The sequence below is a fragment of the Crinia signifera genome, chromosome 3 (genome assembly GCF_055691185.1).
Source record: "Crinia signifera chromosome 3, ASM5569118v1, whole genome shotgun sequence".
Classification (NCBI taxonomy): Eukaryota; Metazoa; Chordata; class Amphibia; order Anura; family Myobatrachidae; genus Crinia; species Crinia signifera.
In genome coordinates this window covers 280,839,494-280,860,756 of record NC_139219.1, presented here as the reverse complement: position 1 = coordinate 280,860,756, position 21,263 = coordinate 280,839,494, and the positions used below count along the sequence as shown (strand labels likewise).

At 46.0% G+C, this 21,263-nt stretch overlaps 1 protein-coding gene across 7 annotated transcripts in view; it reads right to left on the bottom strand.

Moving 5' to 3' along the window:
- ANKMY1 (ankyrin repeat and MYND domain containing 1) overlaps positions 1–19,403 on the bottom strand; it is a 68,319-nt gene extending 48,916 nt beyond the window's left edge. Inside the window, exons 1-7 of one of the 7 annotated variants that reach the window (XM_083178269.1) lie at positions 19,294–19,403; positions 18,375–18,564; positions 15,812–16,212; positions 14,398–14,544; positions 9,829–10,292; positions 3,929–4,145; positions 138–302 (exon numbers count right to left, since the gene is read on the bottom strand). In XM_083178269.1, the coding sequence (XP_083034395.1) occupies positions 138–302; positions 3,929–4,145; positions 9,829–10,292; positions 14,398–14,544; positions 15,812–16,192 (1,374 nt within the window). In that variant the 5' untranslated portion in view covers positions 16,193–16,212; positions 18,375–18,564; positions 19,294–19,403. Of the gene's footprint in view, positions 1–137; positions 303–3,928; positions 4,146–9,828; positions 10,293–14,397; positions 14,545–15,811; positions 16,213–18,374; positions 18,692–19,186 lie in introns of those variants that run through there. The other 6 variants (XM_083178270.1, XM_083178272.1, XM_083178271.1 and 3 more) reach the window with 6 other exon arrangements.
- Positions 19,404–21,263: the final 1,860 nt, after the last annotated feature.

Genomic DNA, 21,263 nt, shown 5'->3' with positions numbered 1-21,263 from the left:
GGGGAGGAGAAAGGAGAGAGAGAGCTAGGAGAAGAGACAAGAGAGAGAGAGAGAAGAGGAGACAGAGGAGAGATAGAGAGAAGGGGGAGAGGAGAAAGAAGAGAGAGAGGCAGAGGCACATGGGGAATGTGACTGACCTTGTTCGGGGGGAGATTCCGCTCAGCCACATTAGGCCAAAACGATTTTGTGCCGTAGAGAAGCATCAGACACAAGGACAAAGCTGACAGTCCCTCATCATTACTTTTGTTAACATCCGCTCCATTGTCAAGAAGAAGGTTAATGATTTTATTATGACCTTTTACCTGAAAAAATAAACCTTGTTATTACAGTGTATGACCATCTACTGTTAGATGTTATTAATAGACGCACTGGAAATAAGAGGATAATGTGTGTGCATGTTTATAAATGACAATGATAAGTAGTCGGAGAACAGCAGACAGTTCTGGACCAACATGTGACCAGTAAGTGCATGGCTGTCTCTCTTAGGTTTACACAGGCACTGACACTCTCTCACTGTTGCTAATAACAATATTAAATATTCATTAATAACACACAATCCTTTTTACTTCTCATCCAACCCAGACTGATTTCTGCTCTAAGAATAAATCTCCTACATCCAACATGAGGGAAACTGCAGTCATTGGGATATAGAGGGAGCGTGCAGTCTGTATTGTACATCCTCTCCCCCTAATGCCACTCCATGCAATAACTTCCAAGTTATCATAGCTACATAGGAAGCCTGTCTTTGTCTTTCATCCTATCTAGAGGACACTGCTACCTTGGGGTGTAGAGGACACATTCCAGGAGGAGACACACATCTTCAAACACAAAGCGTATATGGTGTTGGTTCCACCCTCTGCATCCCTGCTGCTCGGACTTTCTATCTCCATCTGCCAGTTTTTAGATTTGTGCTTAATTTATTTTTCTGTTTTTAATTTTATGTTACCTTACCTTTAATATTTTCTTTGAATAGGAGTTTCTTTAGAAACTTGGGACTGGTGGCAGCTAGGGGACCTGTGGAGCACTTCATAGGTATTGTGGGCATTAGGGACTGTTGGCATTAAGTGCCAGTTTTTATTTTTGTAACCGGAAACACTCATACCAGATCCTACCACTGGACTGGTGGGACTGCCTGTCAGTGGCCCTATCTCAGGACCCAATCTTACTCACTTGGAAAGAATTGGGGCTAGCTGTAGTCAGTTCCCTCCTTCCTCTTCTAAGCTTTGGTTTAGGGTTTGCTTCCATTTTACTTGTGTATGCTAAGCTTAGCTATGTAAGGGTGGGCTCCCTCGTGGTCGATATCCTCGGTCTGCCACCATTCTGTAATTACAGATGGACCCATCCTCCTCTAGCCCTTTAATAGGATTAAGAGCCCCACGAGGGGACGCGGAATACATGTAAAGTAATCCACGGCCCCTTGCGGGGCTCGCTGCGCTGACCACGCTTCGGGCTTGGTGGCTCGCTGCGCTCGCCACACTATATAAAGTCCGCTCCACAAATACGTGGATAGTGGGGGAATGAAAACGTCGGAGGACACGCTCCGCCGCCGCTTGCCACGCTTCGGGGTGGCGTGGATAGTGGGGGGGTACGTAAAACCTCTTTTTAGGACCTATACAATCATATTATTGTATACCTAATGTAATGGCATCGCACACCCTAGAAAATCGCATGCGATTCTGTGGGAGGTGCGATGCAATGACATGCGATACAGTGGGGTACACAGAGCTTTGAAAAAATTACATAAAAAAATCGCATCGCATGCCGCTATAATGGCCCATGCGATGCGATTTGCCTATGTTAGCGTACGTAGGAAATCTGGGCGCCTTTCCAGGAAACAAGTACCGAATCTACTAACTATCCACAAGAGTGAAAGGGCTAAGACACTTAAATGAAAATGGGTGCCGGATGGGTTCCCGACAGTCGGGATTCCGACAGTCATTTACCCAACGTCAGGATCCCGACTGTCAAAACGCCGACAGCCAGGTGCCCGATGGCCACCCGCTATTTTCCCTTGTGGGGATCCACGACCCCCATAGAGGGAGAATAGAATAGGTGGCTCGCGTGGCCACCGTGCCCGCAAGGGGCTTTTTTGCGCTGGCCACGCTGTCTGACTCCGAGCAGTCGGGATCCCGACGTCGGGATAATGACTGTCGGAGTCCCATACCACACCCATGAAAACCTGCCCAATGCGTTGCCTCCACCAGCCTTTAGAGTTATGTTGATGCAAGATAGACCTATGCTTTGTTCTGTTCACTCACCCTAACAACTGCATGGTGTACAGATACATTGTTTCTGCATAAATCTACCCTCTATACCAGTGATTTTCAACCTTTTTACCTTGAGGCACACTAAATAAGACTTTAAAATTGCCAGGGCACACCCTAAGATCCCCACAGGGCAAAACACATTGGCCACCACATTAAAAAAACAAACCTATTGGCCCCCACATTAAAAACACTCACACTGATCTCCACAGGTAACAAAAATAAAATACATTGGCCCTTTACATGAAAAGAAGAGACCAGTAAATAAAATTTGAACTGGTGGTGGCTGTAAATGGGTTTGGGCATCTCTAGATGTGGGGGCACACTTGAGAACAGCTCAAGGCACACTAGTGTGCCACGGCACACTGGTTGAAAAACACTGCTCTATACAATACTAGTCGGATTATATATAATGCCGCTTGTTGTTCAGTGTGTGCACTGGGCTTGTTTAGTGTCACAGATGGGCAACAGTGCATTGTGAAACATCTCCAGATTGCTCAGGTACACAGAAATTGAACAGTAAATGAGAATGGGCCATGTGATCTGACAAATCACATTTTCAATTGCAGATGTGTCCACTGCACATGGCGGCAAGCGGGGAGGCGGTGGAGGGCAGTGGAGAGCTCCATCAAAACGGGGCACGCGAGCATCTCGTACGCACCCCCTTCCGACGGATGGCGGGCTTGGCAGCTGGCGAGGGCAGGTGATTCAATCGCCATCCCTCGCAATAACGAGAGGGGCCCGGGCTCCATCTGTATGTGTGCTGATGGTAACTGCCAGGGACACAGATCAATTTCTAAGGGTGTTTCTGGATGGTAACTTGGGAGTGGCTAACAGCTACCATGTATAATGGTGGGACTGATGATCCACTGATAAGCACAATGGAGGATACACGCTGCAGTCAGTGGGTGTCTCAATAGGGGATGCAGTCAATTTACCTACTGTACAATCAAAATCCCGACGGTCAAAATACCGACAACCATTGACCAGTGGTCAAAATACCGACAAGGTCAAAATACCGACTTGTACATACTTTACCATCCCAGTGGACATGGAGGGGGAATATAATAGTGCCGAGCGCAACGAGGCACCGTGCCCGAAGCACGGGTTCATGTCGACCTATGTCAACATACAGACCCCAAAAATATGAAAAACTGGAGGTATTTTGACCTTGTCGGTATTTTGACCTTGTCGGTATTTTGACCGTCGGTCAATTGCTGTCGGTATTTTGACCATCAGGATTTTGATTGTAGGTAAATCATACCGAACCCCTCAATAGGGTGCCCATAAGTCACTGCATTAACAAAAAAACGCAGTAGCGGTTGCAGATTTTGTATTAGCCACTACTGGAACTGTATCCAGCACTGATTCACCCCCTGAGAGTCAGATAAGGGTAGAAGCAGTCCCCCAACAGCACAGAGCAATGATGTGAGGCACCGCTGTCAAAGCAATGAGTGGTGGTGTCAATAGCTCCACTATAGAAAAAAACGTTCATATTCAAATAGTCCCCCAGCAGCATACCGTGGTTTTGCTTTAAATTTCAATTTGATATTTAAAAAACAAAGATTAATTTAAAATTATACAGGAAACCATGCATATGTGGCTAAAAATGACATCTTACTGTAAGTAAGGGGTTACCATAGCAACTAACTGATGATACTCACAGTTGCAAAATGCAAGGCAGTCTGCCCACAGTTATCAGATACATCTACGTGGGCCAGATCATGTCTCAGGATTGTGACAATGCTCTCGTAACTTCCAGTTCCGGCCATCACAATCAGCTGCTCGGCCACAGACTCACCAATTCCTTTGGGACCAAACTTTTCTCGTTCGTCATTCATTATAGAACACATGTCCCAGTTGTACTGTTCTGGGCTGCTTCTAACAAAATCAACATTTCACTATTAAAAGCAAAATAGCATACAGCAGACTTATACCTATACAATACAGTATTTGACACTACTTTCTTAGTTATCCAGGCAATGTGTACACTGGCCCTGTTTTGTGAGTATTCTCTGATAACCTCCTCTCTCACCTACCCTACATCCACCCATACTTACCACATGAAATCACCTCTCTCATCTACCCTACATCCATCCGTACTTACCACATGAAAGCACCTCTCTCACCTACCCTATATCATCCATACTTATCACATGAAAGCACCTCTCTCACCTACCCTACATCCATCCATACTTACCACATGAAAGCACCTCTCTCACCTACCCTATATCCATCCATACTTACCACATGAAAGCATCTCTCTCACCTACCCTACATCCATCCATACTTACCACATGAAAGCACCTCTGTCACCTACACTACATCCATCCATACTTACCACATGAAAGCACCTCTCACCTACACTACATCCATCCGTACTTACCACATGAAAGCACCTCTCTCACCTACCCTATATCCATCCATACTTATCACATGAAAGCACCTCTCTCACCTACCCTACATCCATCCATACTTACCACATGAAAGCACCTCTCTCACCTACCCTACATCCATCCATACTTACCACATGAAAGCATCTCTCTCACCTACCCTACATCCATCCATACTTACCACATGAAAGCATCTCTCTCACCTACCCTACATCCATCCATACTTACCACATGAAAACACCTCTGTCACCTACACTACATCCATCCATACTTACCACATGAAAGCACCTCTCGCCTACACTACATCCATCCATACTTACCACATGAAAGCACCTCTCTCACCTACACTACATCCATCCATACTTACCACATGAAAGCACCTCTCTCACCTACCCTATATCCATCCATACTTACCACATGAAAACACCTCTGTCACCTACACTACATCCATCCATACTTACCACATGAAAACACCTCTGTCACCTACACTACATCCATCCATACTTACCACATGAAAGCACCCCTCTCACCTACCCTACATCCATCCATACTTACCACATGAAAACACCTCTGTCACCTACACTACATCCATCCATACTTACCACATGAAAACACCTCTGTCACCTACACTACATCCATCTATACTTACCACATGAAAGCACCTCTCTCACCTACCCTACATCCATCCATACTTACCACATGAAAGCACCTCTCTCACATACCCTACATCCATCCATACTTACCACATGAAAACACCTCTGTCACCTACACTACATCCATCCATACTTACCACATGAAAGCACCTCTGTCACCTACACTACATCCATCCATACTTACCACATGAAAGCACCTCTCTCACCTACCCTACATCCATCCATACTTACCACATGAAAGCACCTCTCTCACATACCCTACATCCATCCATACTTACCACATGAAAGCACCTCTCACCTACACTACATCCATCCGTACTTACCACATGAAAGCACCTCTCTCACCTACACTACATCCATCCATACTTACCACATGAAAGCACCTCTCACCTACCCTATATCCATCCATACTTACCACATGAAAGCACCTCTCTCACCTACCCTACATCCATCCATCCATACTTACCACATGAAAACACCTCTGTCACCTACACTACATCCATCCATACTTACCACATGAAAGCACCTCTCACCTACACTACATCCATACATACTTACCACATGAAAGCACCTCTCTCACCTACCTTACATCCATCCATACTTACCACATGAAAGCACCTCTCTCACCTACCCTACATCCATCCATACTTACCACATGAAAGCACCTCTCTCACCTACCCTACATCCATCCATACTTACCACATGAAAGCATCTCTCCCACCTACCCTACATCCATCCATACTTACCACAAGAAAGCACCTCTTTCACCTACCCTACATCCATCCATACTTACCACATGAAAGCACCTCTCTCACCTACCCTACATCCATCCGTCCATCCATCCATACTTACCACATGAAAGCACCTTTCTCACCTACCTTACATCCATACTTACCACATGAAAGCACCTCTCTCACCTACCATATATCCATCCATACTTACCACATGAAAGCACCTCTCTCACCTACCCTACATCCATCCATCCATACTTACCACATGAAAGCACCTCTCTCACCTACCCTACATCCATCCATACTTACCACATGAAAGCACCTTTCTCACCTACCTTACATCCATACTTACCACATGAAAGCACCTCTCTCACCTACCATATATCCATCCATACTTACCACATGAAAGCACCTCTCTCACCTACCATATATCCATCCATACTTACCACATGAAAGCACCTCTCTCACCTACCCTACATCCATCCATAGTTACCACATGAAAGCACCTTTCTCACCTACCTTACATCCATACTTACCACATGAAAGCACCTCTCTCACCTACCCTACATCCATCCATAGTTACCACATGAAAGCACCTCTCTCATTTACCCTATGTCAACTTATACTTACCACAGGAATGTCCCCTCAATCCTACCCCACTACCACCTATACATACTACACTAATACACCCTCACATCTACCTACCATACTTCCACCAATACTGCCCACAGTAATGCCCCCTCATAGCTACCCCACTCCCACCTATACTGCCCACACTAATGCCCCCTCATACCTACCCCACTACCACCTATACATCCTACACTAATACACCCTCACACCTACTCCCAACTATAGTACTCACATCCCTACCCCACTTTCTCATACCTACCCCACTCCCACCTACAGTATACTACCCACACTAATGTCCCCTCATTCCTACTCCACTCCCATCTATACTGCCCACACTAATGCCCTGTCACAGCTGTCCCTCTCCTGCCTTTACTGCCCACACTAATGCCCACTAACACCTACTCTACTCCCATTTAAACTGCCAACACTGTGCCCCATCACATCTACCATATTGCCATCTATACTACCCACATTAATGCCCCCTCACACCTATACTGCTCACACTAGTACACCCTCACATCTACCCTACTCCCACCTAAAAACTGCTCACACTAGTACACCCTCACATCTACCCTACTCCCACCTATAATACCCACACTAATACACCCTTACACCTACCCTACTCCCACCTACACTGCTCACACTAGTACACTCACACATCTACCCTACTCCCACCTATACTGCTCACACTAGTACACCCTCACACCTACCCTACTCCCACCTATACTGCTTACACTAGTACACCCTCACACCTACCCTACTCTCACCTATACTGCTCACACTAGTACACCCACACATCTACCCTACTCCCACCTATACTGCTCACACTAGTACACCCTCACACCTACCCTACTCTCACCTATACTGCTCACACTAGCACACCCTCACATCTACCCTACTCCCACCTGTACTGCTGACACTAGTACACCCTCACACCTACCCTACTCTCACCTATACTGCTCACACTAGTACACCCACACATCTACCCTACTCCCACCTATACTGCTCACACTAGTACACCCTCACACCTACCCTACTCCCACCTATATACTACTCCCACTAGTACACCCTCACACCTACCCTACTCCCACCTATACTGCTCACACTAGTACACCCTCACACCTACCCTACTCTCACCTATACTGCTCACACTAGCACACCCTCACATCTACCCTACTCCCACTTGTACTGCTCACACTAGTACACCTTCACACCTACCCTACTCTCACCTATACTGCTTGCACTATTACATTTTCACACTTACCCTACTCCCACCAATATACTGCCCACGCTCATACACCCTCCGTCCATGTGCACATCAAAGTGCACACATTTTGCATTGGCGAACAGGGAAGGTCAATGTAGCACACATCAGGGGGCACACCTGAGGCCACAGCTTGGAAACCAACAGCCGTGGGTAAATTTCAGCAGAGGTGACAAAAACATCCCAACCTACATAAAACCTTCAATCACATTAAACTTTCCTGGACTGCTGCGACTAGAAATGCATTTCTCTGCTATAGTGACACATACAGTAAACGGACAACCTGGAGAAAACCTGAAGACCACAGTTCTGAACTTTGCAAATGTCCTTCTGAGGCGTGAAAATGGCTGCATCCTTTTACAAAGCAACCCCCCATAAATTAATCTGAGAATCCCCAATCACTTCTTCCTCAAAATGTTATCTGATGCTGGGGCTAGGCACAAACGCTGGGGCTGGTAGATTACACATTTTTATAATCATTTATAAATCTATGTTTTTCCAGCCAATAAATTGGAAACATAAGGCAGATGACTGTGGATTTGTAAGCCGCCACACACAGTTGAACTGGAGCAGAGTAAACGGACAGCTCACGACTTCTTACAATCGACCAATCAAATTGAATGCACTTAAAACTCTGTTAGGTCTAGCCACTTTAATGCGTCTGGACACCTGCCAACCAATACATTTGGGATACGGTCATTGGGTCACCACCAAGTAGGTTGACAAGCATTAGGTCGACATGACTTTAAGTCAAAATGGGTTAAGTCAACAGGGTCATTAGGTCGACATGGGTCATTAGGTCGACAGGGTCATTAGGTCGACATGGTTTTTTTTTTACTGTTTTTTTTAGCTGACATGTGCCGACAGGTGGTAATTCATGCCCTACCATCCACTAGGGCGTGGTGGGAAAGTAAAATAGTGTGCCGAGCGCAGCAAGGCACCGTGCCCTGAGCACAGCGAGCCATGTGAGGTGATGTGGTGGTACGTTTTGGTGTCCATGTTGACACAACATGTGCCACCAACATTCATGCCCTACCATCCACTAGGACATAAGGGGGAAAAAAAGAAGAAAAAAAAACAATGTCGACTTTTTCACTGTAGACCTTACCCATGTCGACCTAATGACCCTGTCGACCTTACCCATGTCGACCTAATGACCCTGTCGTCCTTACCCCTGTCGATCCAATGACCCTGTTGACCTTATGACCCTGTCAACCTAACCCATGTTGACCTACAGTCATGACCTTCCTGCATTTCGACCTAGACACATGTCGACATAAATGCATGTCGACCTAATGGTGTCGACCTAATGACTGTCTAACAACTTGCTGGTGACCAACTGATCCACACCCATACATTTTCCTCTATAAGTTCAGGGACTTAGGTGAAATTCTAGGTGCGCATGCACAGTTCAACGTGTAAGGCAGAACCAAAGCTGATTTGAAGTGTGCCTCTGCCTGATTGCTCCAAAGGCGGCCTTAACAACAGCCCAGGATCCAACGGTCTTCTCTATCCTTGTGTTGCTATAGTAAAATGTAAATTACTTTTCTCTTGTTCCATACTAGAGACTTCTATACATTCGGGGGGTGATTCAACATCATAGCGAACACATCCCCTCGCATGGTACCGAGGGGATTCGGCGGCGTGGTAGGGGCGTCCGGCGCTAAGCCGTTCGGTAAGAAGTGAATGGCCGCTGCTTACCAAGCTGTGTTCAATCATCCCCTCAATGCATTGCTCCTCAAGGGCTTCTGTCGCTTGTGAAGGCAAATTGGCAGAATGCAATAATCGTTACATTTAGGCATCTGCAATGTTACCGTACATCAGGGATCACATTATCCCACAGATATAAAGGGTCCTCTGCTGCCCCATTTCTGTACTCTGATTTGTACTAACCTGTGTCTATTTACATGCTGATAAATCTTCTTCATCTCATTTGAACAGTGGATACTGGCAGATATACTATTGCTGGATTGATCTGGATGGAGTTTGTCTCTATAAAAATGGTGCTCAAATTCTGTGTGCAGAGAAGGAGTGATGGGTAGGTGGTCCATGTCTGATGAGTAGGAGTAGATCCTGTCTGGTAGAGTGAAGTGGTCCTCCAGGAGCAGGATCTTGTATCTGTACTCAAACGGGTCTTCCACTTGGTCCTTCTCCAGGTCTGAAGCACAACTTTCACCATTATACTGCTTATCTTTACACTGACAACAAAACTCCGGAAACGAAGAAATGGAAACAGATCCAGGTACCGCAGTACATAGTCTGATCAGGTGATGACCCAACCAGATGCCAACATCCTGACTACCATCACTGTAGGTCTCAAAGCCAGGACCAAAGCGCACATCTGACTTGTACAGACCCTGTCATAAGCAGAAAGAGGGAAAACCATTTAGGGACAAGTAACATAAATTAAATAATAGGAATATATTGTGCAATGATAAAAGGTAATGTATGTATAAAACAAAGTATAAATATTGCATCAAAGATATAGTACAGCATATTTATGTACAGAACAGAAGAAAGCTTATCAGTTTAAAGCATGATCTTGTCACCAGGTTGCTTACCCCACTCATAACTCCTGGGAAATTCAGGAGGGGGGGGGGGTGGTATAATGGCAAAAGGATCAAATTCTAACTACGATAATTCAGTTTCTTCCGAGCCTCTCCATGGCAGCCATTACACTGGGTTATTCCCTCTTCTCCTAGGTTAAGACAGGTAGACTTTAACTCCGCCTGTAAATGAGCCCCCAGCCGAAGGAACTTGCGTCTGTGGTTAATGTCATGTAATGAGGCTGAGATAGCAGGGTGTTCCTGAGCATCAGCTGCAGACTTTGCCACCATTCCAGAGAATCTTATGCTTCTCGACTAAACTTTATCTTGGAGTCTAGGTCTAGGTGTTCTTTCATGAGATATAAGACCTCTCTTTGTAGAGTCCTCATCTGCCATCTCGCCCACGGAATTATGTCTATAGTAAACGACAGCATCCCCAGAAGACGAAGTATCTGACGTAGGGACGTCCTCACTTAAGTCTGTAACAAGGAGGCAAGCTCCTGGATTCTGTTGCACACAGCACAGGACGCAGCCTGATGAGTGCCTTTTCCTCTCCCCGGGGAGCCACCCCTCACAGCCCGGCCATGCAGGGATGATAGCTGTAGTTTAAATTGAGGTAAGCCCTAGCACAAAATAACAAACCTATCTACCTATCCTAAACTTTTGAGACTGGAACAAGACTGCAGGAGAAGGAGGAAGGGGCGGATATATACCCACGGTGGGCGGAGTTAAAGTCTACCTGTCTAAACCTAGGAGAAGAGGGAATAACCCAGCATAATGGCTGCCATGGAGGGTGAGGAAGAAAGCGGGAATGAGAGAAAGAGAGAGAGAGGGTATCAGGGAGAAATAGAAAGTAATGAGAGAGGAGAGAAGGCATCAGGTAGAGAGAGAGATGGTGTCATAGAGAGAGATGGAAGAACAGGAGAGAAAGCGAAAAGGAGTGGAGTGAGCGTGAAAGAGAGTGTTGGGAAGGGAGGGAGTTAGATATTGGAACAAACGAGTGAGAAAGAGAGGTTGCCAGGGAGTAAAAGAGAGAGAGAGAATAGGGGAGGGAGAGACAGTGTAACAGATGTATTTTTGATACTATTGATTGCATACTCTTTGCGAAAGATCATTTGTATTTCATCTTTCGTCAACATCTTTCGTCCAGGGGAAATTGGTCATCAATGGCATATATTCAATGCCGTGGGCGAGCGGTGACTGCGAGCAGGACTTTTTGCTCGCAGTCACCGTTCACCCTGTCAGTATTCAACTGACCCCCCCTCGTTCGCAAATTCCCCCTCGCTCCGTTTTTTGAGCGAGGGGGAATTTGCGAATGTGCCTCCAAAAGCTGCGAGAGCCGAGGCTAATTACAGCGAGTTTGCTGCACTAGCCGCGGCTCTCGCAGTTTAGGGGAATCCTCGCAGTTCTGTGACTGAGAGGATTCCCCCGGAACGTTGCATAGTGCGAGCGGCGGGCGCGGGGGTTAAACTGCGAGGATCACTGGTTTTCTGTGATCCTCGCAGTTTAACCCCCTCGCCGGCCGCTCGCACCGGCATTGAATACTGCACAATGTCTTTCAACGAAATTGGCCAAAAAAAATTGTACAGTGTGTGTGCACCTTAAGACAGGGCAATGATGAGAAACATCTCTCCCTATTATCCTAGGAAAGGTTCTGAAGCAGGAGGGTGCTATGGCAGCCAGCGGCTCTTCTCTCCGGCGGGCAGGGAGCGGCAGGCTTTAGAGGCAACTAGTGACTGGCTGCAGGGGGATGTGCAGGCCCTGGAAATAGCTGAGACCCTATAGCAGCTGCACCCCCTGCATCCAAGGTAGTGACGCCAGTGCCACAAGCTCACTGTTCATATCATCCGTCTCCCCTTTCCCGCAGATTGTAAGCTCCTAGGATAAGGGTCCACCTCCCTCCTGTTCTCACAGACCTTCACCAAGTCAGTGGCCATCTAGCCCAGAATTCCTCTTGCTTACAGCTATTTATCCCTACTACTATTCATGGCTTCCCATACTGGCACCCCGCCGGGTCCTCGCCGCCTCCAGTATCAGTGTTGGTGAGAGCGAGGAGTTGGCTACACAGGCGGATTATCACCGCTAATACCTAACCATATCCTTCATACCCTACCGCCTACACCTACCCCCCATTATAAGGGGCGAAACCTACACCCAGCAGTGGCCTACCGCTCCCCGCATACTTAAATTTGGGATGCCCGCATGCTGTACTCATCTTTACAAGATAATTACCCATGGGGTTTGCATGTACTCAACAGTTACAATATAGTTGCAATTAAATGGTTTCACTGTTCAGTTTATTTTTGGGGTAATAGAAATCCTTACATGGAGTCATTTCCATGCTAGCTGCCTTGCTATAATCTTTATGTAGTACTATAGATTATTTATCAACAGTATCATCTAGTGTGTACGCTTAATATGGTTAATGATAAATAGTTAGTACACCCCTCCAGGAGCAGTGGCGTAATGATGGCCATGACATCTCTCCCTAGCTCCTCTTCTCTGCCTGCAGAGCCAGCCCATCTCACAGTACATCCAAGCCACTATAATCTGGACACAGCCTTAGAAGTAAGTAAATGTATCTATGTCTCTGGGTGCACCCACCTCATACCAGTATCACACTGGCTAATTTTTCAGCGTCTGCCTACTCTTTCACCCACTAGTGACCTGGTAACATCTCTCTCTGCCCCTGGACATTCCGTCTATCTCTCTCATACCATGCTGTCTTTCTGTCTCCCATGTCTCCCTCTCTGTTCCTGGTCTTTCTGTATTCCCCATGTCTCCATCTCTCTCTGCCCCTGGTCTCTCTATATTTCCCATGTCTTCCTCTTTCTCTGCCCCTCTCTCTCCCATATCTCCCTTTATCTCTGCCCCTGGTCTCTCTCTCCATCCATCCATCCATCCATCCATCCCATGTCTCCACCCCTCTTTCTCTCTGTCCTTGGTCTCTCTCCTCTGACCTCTCCATCTCTTCAATGCCCCCTCTCTCTCTGCCCCCTCTCTCTCTGCCTCTCATGTCTCCCTCTTAGTCCCTGGTAGCTATTTCTCTCCCTCCACTAGCCTCTCTCCACCCTTCTCATGTCCTGACCCAATATCTCTTTCTCCCATGTCTTCCTCTCTCTTTAACACCAGTTTCTCTCTCTCTCATGTCTGCCTCTCTATTTAGCATTGGTGTCTCGCTCTCTCCCCCATGCCTTTCTTTTTCACTGCCCCTGGCCTCTCTTTAACAATTACTCACCAAAAAAGTGAAATACCCCCTCCCCCAGTTGACCATGCCACCATGCTCACCACGCTGAGCTACTCTGCAGCCATCCACTGTTGCTGTTGGCTGCAAATGCAACTGTCAAACTGCATGACAGGCAAAAGCTCCAGCAGTGTCACATGTCAGGTGGGCAATACCAGGGAGGATCCACAATGATTGCATGCAGTCTCACACATACCTGGTACCGCAAGTGCATTTACTGTTTCCAGCGTACACTGCTCCGGGAGTGATGTTGGGGTTCTCACTGATTGGACTCACACACTGTATGTGTGTGTGTGACCAGCTCCAGGGATTGGGGAAGTATTTGTAATGGGCACTTCTGTGTCGTAATGTGAATAAGGTACACTACTATGGTGTTATATGCAACAGGGACAATAAGTGGGTGCAATGTGAATGAGATTGTGCTAATGTGCTCAGTAATTTGAATTTGGATGGTTGTGAGACTACACTCCTTTATTGTGCGCTATCCCTTTATTAAATATGGGAGGGCGCAAATTTATAGTTTGCAGGGAGGCGCCGAACACCCTAGCACCGGCCCTGCACATTACAGTAGTAAACAATGTCTAAGGTAAAAATTATCTCAAGTCTTCTTTCCATATCATACAGTAAATTCTGCAATATTTAAAAAATAAAAAAAAATGATTACATGCCTACCTGGTACTTTCTACCATCAACAAATGTAAGTGTGCCATAACCTTCTTTGCGGCTCAGGTAAAAAGAGCCAGTGAATTTAGAGCCATCAGGCCAGGTGTAAACCCCCGTACCATGGTGATGATCTTTATAGAATTCACCAATATAGCTCTGAAATGGAAAATAAACTGTTAAAAGTGGTTATATCTTTCAAATGTTATAACAAAGCATGATTAATGTATGACAAACAATAAATGCAGAAGAATGAAATAATAAATATATTAATGAAGGTGACATCCTGGCCGATTTAGGTGTACACACTGAAGGGTCTCGGTAAATAATATCAGTCAGTGATGTCCCTGGGACCTGCTGAATACAGTATGTAGACTGTTGGCTATATAGCCAAATTAACCTGCATGTTCCACAGATGGGAGGGTTCGTTAACTATGAGCGGGAGCACGAATCATTAACGATATTGAGTGTACACACAAGAGGATATTGTAAAAGATATCACTCAGAAAGCCTTCCTAAGCAAAACCTTTTACAATAGTGTGTATGGGGCTTTACATAGAGACATAAACCATTCAATACACAGGGCACAATGCCCACTCAGACAACGGTAACTCTGCATCAGTGATTTTAATTTTCCCGATGCTAACGATTTCCTTATACTATGGGATATATTCAATGCCGAACAGGCAGTGTCATCATAGCCCCCCTCAGTATTTAACTGACCCCCTGGCACTCGCCCTTTCCACCTCACTATTTCTAAAAAGCAAGGTAGGTCCACTGCATTAGCCGCCAACCTCGCCATACGGGATTGAGGGGGGCGAGCAAGCCGCACTGAATGCAAGCCTATGTGGTAAATTTACTAAATCTTCTGAAAATAAAAATAGGTGATGTAGCCCATGGCAACCAATGAGATTAAGTCTATAATTTCTCTATTGCATCCTTGACAATGATAGACAGAATCTCATTGGTTGCTATGGGCAACATCACCTCTTTTCATTTTAGAAGATTTACCCCTACCCCTACATGGTGTATAAGGGTAAATGCCATATGAAAGTCCAACCTCTTATGACCATATAAATGCATTTCATTCAGTAACCCTTTGTTTTTTCATGTGAAATGCTGCTGGGTTTAGCCTCAGGCTTGGCTTATGCATGAGAGTCAGGGGACATTGGAACGGTTTTGATAATGCATCAATCACTTCATATGGCTTACAGTCACTAGGTCAACATACATTGGGTCGATCACTGAAGGTAAAGAGGTTTTAGGTCGACCCCTGAAATAGGTGGACATGGCTAAGGTCTAAGGTAGACAGGGTGGGAAAGCGGCACAAGCATTAGGTTGACAATGGGGCTGGGCTCGCCATTCAAGGGGATGTGGTACAGAGACGTTGTCCATTCAGGACACAAAAATAACAGCAGCAACTAACCTCTCCATTGGCCCACTTGAACTCCCCAAAGCCTAGTTTCATATTCATAGCAACATTTCCTTTGTAGCTGGAGCCATCGGACCACTGCTGAATTTCCAGATCTTCTTCCACTTTCCAATGTAGCGCTGGTTCCTTCTGGCCTGACTGTGCGTCAGAACCCTCCAGTGATTCATCTCCATTCAGATCTTCTAACTCATTCCTCTCCTCTGGTTCCACCTCATCCTCCCCTTGGTTTGGCTCATCATATGTATATTGTTTTAACGGTGTCACAGTTCCTTCAAGTTTAACCAGCTCCTGCTGTGCCACTTCTGTTTCTGGGGTCTCATGTTCTCCCCCTGTATATGCCCCATTTTGTGATATTGGCCTAAGAATGTCTGACATGTCTTGTACTCTTTAATAACCTGAGGTTGAGAGAAAATGAGGAGAAACATAACAACGAAATGTCTCATTGTGGTGGAAAATATTCAGTAGGGACTAGTCATCACTGAGGCATAAGGCACACGGGTATGTGTATGTATACAAAAATGGCTGTCTCCACTGTAGGTGACATGTCCTTCTAACAACTTTCAGCATCTTCCCTAAAGATAGGTACACATTAGATGACCTTTTAAATGATTTGGCCAATTCTGACGGGTTTAGAACAACCCTTTAAATATTTAAATCGTCCAGTGTTTACACTACAGTATATCACAATGCTGGTGCGCGTCCCGATGGTCGTTGGTATCTTCTATTGATCTTTTAAACATGAAGGAAATGTTGTAAATATTGTGAATGACAGCATACTCCTGGATGTGGCCACTGATGATATCTTTCACAAAATTGCACAGTGTGTATGCACTATATTATTTGTCTAGTAGCTTAAGGGAAATCATTGACTTAGTTTAAAAGTGGTCTAATGTGTACCCAGCTTTAATATCTGCTGCATCTCACAGGCTGGCACTGGTATTGCGTCCCCGCCGCAGTGGAGACGGGCAGGATTTGCATCCCCTGCGTTCCCAGCGCTGCCCAGAAACTAGGACGCGTGTGAGACGTTCGCACGTCCCAGTCATATGATCACCAGTAGGGGCATTCTAGCGAGCCCTGGCGCTGGCTGAGAGGTGCTCCATCTGTACTTTGTGAGTCATATCAGGGTGGAGCTAGGCTCAATGGCAGAGAACCATTGGATCTGCACCATTCATAGCAAAACAAACGAACATCAGTAGTTAACAATCAAGTCATCAGTGACAATCCCATATTCTAATTTTTCCATGAAACAGCTTGCCATGTTAGGAGGTAGATGATTGGCTAAATAAATAGTGACTAGGGTCTGCTCTACCATGAGGTAGCTTTAGGCAGCAGCCTAGGGTCTCCAGAATCTGGGGAGTGCCCTTGAGTCTGACCATCACAAAATTAAGGATGACTTCTGAGGGAGTACATTTTTTTAAGATCGGAAATCTATTGAAGATGAGATCTCTTCCATAGCAACTAATCAGATTCCAGTCGGGTGGGGGTCTTCACAATAAAAGAGTGGGCACTGCACTGTCAGAGGGGTGTGTTTAGCACTGCCTATTTGCACTCATTGTAGTTAAAAAGTGTCTCTCAGTCCACACCACCAAACACACACTAAAAATAAGGACAGTGCCATGAAAGGCTGGGGTAGCCCAGCATTTTACTGCTTACGGTATTTGGAGGGAGGCAGGGAGGAGCACAGGAGGAAGGGAGGAGAGAGCGTGGACAGCGCTGATGTGCTGCTGCCTGCTGGTGAGTGGCGGAACAGGTGGGCAGCCCGTCACTGGGCGGAAGAAGGAGTGAGCAGTGCATCCTCTTATCTCTGCAGCTTTGGACTCCCCCCCCCCCCCCACCTGACCGCAGATTCCCGGGCCTGACGCTCCCCACAGACCGTGGGGTCTGCGGGCTTATTGTTATGAGACAGGGGAGGATTGAGGAGGGAGGGAGGACGGCGGAGGGAGAAGAGAGACTTGTGCAGCACCAGTTATGTGTCTGCTAAGGCAGACTGCACCCGGTGCTCCCCGCAGACCCTGCCGGAGCTGGCTCCCCAAGCTGCCGCGGGGTCTGCAGGACCATAGTTACGCTACTGTGTTCACCGCTCTGCCCAGACAAGCGCACCATTCTGCCCAGCAAGGGGAATGCCGGGCGGGAGGGTGCACCTTGCCGGGCGGAGCACCTGAAAAAACAGCACTGGGGAGAACACTGCTGTAGGTAATGTAATCCATCAGGACACCATCCTAAATCACAATCAGATTTGGCTTTATTGTCCAGGTATACTTGCAAATACTAGGAATTTATTTTTAGTTTACAGTGCAGTGGCCAGGAGGGTAACAAGTAAACGAGTGGGGGGGTCACGTAGACATCCAGGTAGGTAACAGACATGAAGATAGGTAAAAGATGGTCACAGTGTAAGTTACATGCAGAGGATTTCAACGAAGTGATCAGGATCAGGAGTTCAGCAGGTGGTCAGAAGAAGCTTTTGAGGCTTCTGTTGCCGAACAGCCTGATTTTTACAAGAAAGTGTATATTTGTGTGATGTTTATCTGTGTAGATGCTAGTTTTCTCCAGCTTTTACCTGTAAATGTTGGAAGATAAGCCACTTAGCACGGAGGGCTACAGACTGTCTGTAATGGAGTAGACAAGTTACACTGCAGCGGAATATCAGCTGAACACTGAAGAATGCATCTGTTCTCTAAAAGGTCTGTGCACTCTGCTGCTGATCATGTAGTAATGACAGCGAGCTGAAGGAACTGAAGGAGGGGAAGCTACATATGAAAACATAGGATTTGAGAGAGCAGTGCAGGGAGACACCAGATTAAATAGAGAGAGACAATGATATATATATATATATATATATATATATATATATTACATAAAACATATTATTAATAAACAATAATAACAAAATGACTAACACGATACTGATACATAGCTACAGAGTAATCCCAATGCTGCATGAGTGCTATATAAATGATAAATATGCAAGCTTATATCATACTAGAAAGGTTTAATGACATACCTAAGAACCACTGACACTTTACTCTACAGCCAAATAATTTAATTTACTACATAATATATTAGGATACTATGGGACAATTTACTATACCACAGCATATATTACTATACATCAGGACACATGACGATATGACAGGACACATTACTATAAAACAGGACTATTTACTATGCTACCTGACACATGACTATAGTCAGTATACTACTGTACAATTTACTATAACAGGACAATTTACTGTACAACATGACACATTACTAGGATAATTCACTATACTACAGGATACATTACTATACTAAACATAACACATGACTATACTATACATGACACGTGACTATATCATACATGACTGTATTATACATGATACATTACTGTACTTTACTACCAGTCAGCTACATGACACCAGACACAGGCAGAGATCTGACACCACGGAGTCATCAGGTGTCCTGTAGGTTATCAAATTAGCTATGCATTAGGGCCCAACCTCTTTCGAGGGATTTTGCCGGCTTTCCGCCATCTATGGAGTTAGTTGTAGCAACGGTTGCCACGGATTCCTGTGACATCAGCGCAATGACAAGAATACGTGCGGCGTGCGGAGCGCAGCAGCAGCATCACTATGGAGATGGTCACCGGGTAATGAGGTAATCGTTATTGCGGCGGCCATCTTTGATCAGGGCTAGTAAAAACTAAACTTGTGCAGACTGGAGGCGTAGGTGTTCAGTTCTAAATACAGTATATAGCTACATTTATATATAAATATATTTAGCTATATATATGAATAAATATATAGAAACAGAGAGCTAGATGTATATTACCATCCTTTCTGTCTAAAATATAGCTATTTATCTCTATCTATTCTAGCTAGATAGAAATAAAGGTACTTGTTTCATTGGACCCAATGTTAAATGTATACCCACCCTGTTAATTATTATGTCAAATGCCCCCCCATTGTTAACGCAACACCACGGTCAACGTCAACCCGAAGCGTGGCGAGCGGCGGCGATACGCGTCCTCCGACCTTTTCATACCCCCACTATCCACGTGGAGTTGATTTTATATAGTGTGGCGAGCGCAGCGAGCCACCGAGCCCGAAGCATGGCGAGCAGACGCGTAATACGTGTGAAGTAATGCCAGGGTTGCCGACCCTCCCGGAATTTGCGGGAGTCTCCCGAAAATCGGGTCCTTCCTCCCTGCCCCCGGAAGGGTGGGCAACCCTCCCGGAATCAGGGGGACCCCCACTGAGCCCCCCGATCGCGGCATTTATAGGGGAGGGGGCGGAGCTAAAACTGCACAATCGTGACGTTTTAGCCCCGCCCCCTCCATGGATAGCAGTTATTTCTGCTATTTGATGTAATGGGGGCGGGGCTTAATGACGTCACAGTTAAGCCCCGCCCCCAAAACGCGTAATGCAAGATTCCTCTCCGGGCTTCTCCCGGAGAGGATTTTTTTAAAGTCGGCAACCCTGAGTAATGCGCGTCCCCTCGCGGCTCTCGCCATACTATATAAAATCAACTCCACGCCGACGTGGATAGTGGGGGTATGAAAAGGTAGGAGGACGCGCACCACCGTCCCTCGCGTGCTCGCTGCGCTCGCCACCCTTCGGGTTGGCGTTGATCGTGGTGTTAACAATGGGGGGGCATTTGACATAGCAGTTACCCATCAGGGTGGGTATACAATTAAAAATCTGGTCTGGGGGCCATTTAACATTGTAATCAGCCATCAGAGTGGCTGTACAATAAAAATTGGGTCGAATCGGTCGCATCGCATGCGATTTGGTCGCATGCGATGCGATCGATTTTTCCAAACCGATGTCATACAATTGAAATCGGTGGCGCCGTGCTAGGAAACAAGTACCGAAATTAATGAGATATATGTATCGGGGTTTCTTTTGCTGCTGGCCCCGGGTACTGACTTGCATAGCTGCTAATCCATGCCTCTCAGATGCCCTGCAAGTCACTGCGCTCATTGTCCAGGACTTCTGCTGCTGCTGGACCTGGACCAGAGCGCAGGGCACCAGTCACGGTAGGAAGCTGCTAATGCCATTAAAAAAAAAACCTTGTATTGCAAGCTTAACTGGCCCTAGGCATGGAAGGCATGCCCCCATACCTCCCAACATGACCCTCTCCAGGAGGGACACATTGCTCTGCTTCTGGACTTCAATCATAATGTATGATTGCCAGCACCTGTTTTAAACAGGATGATTGCTAAGAAAGCTGCTTCAATACAGGTGAAGGTAATCATTATTTGAGGGAAGTCCAGAAACAGGGCAATGTGTCTCTCCTGGAGAGGGTCATGTTGGGAGGTATGTGCCCCAAAATTTTATCAAATTCCCAAACAAAAAATATATACTTAGTATTACAGGTTACATCCTGCAATGGGCTAAATATACTACAAATGATTATTATGAAAATTGATTACATGCTATTGCACCCACCAAGTAAGTCCTGAGTTACG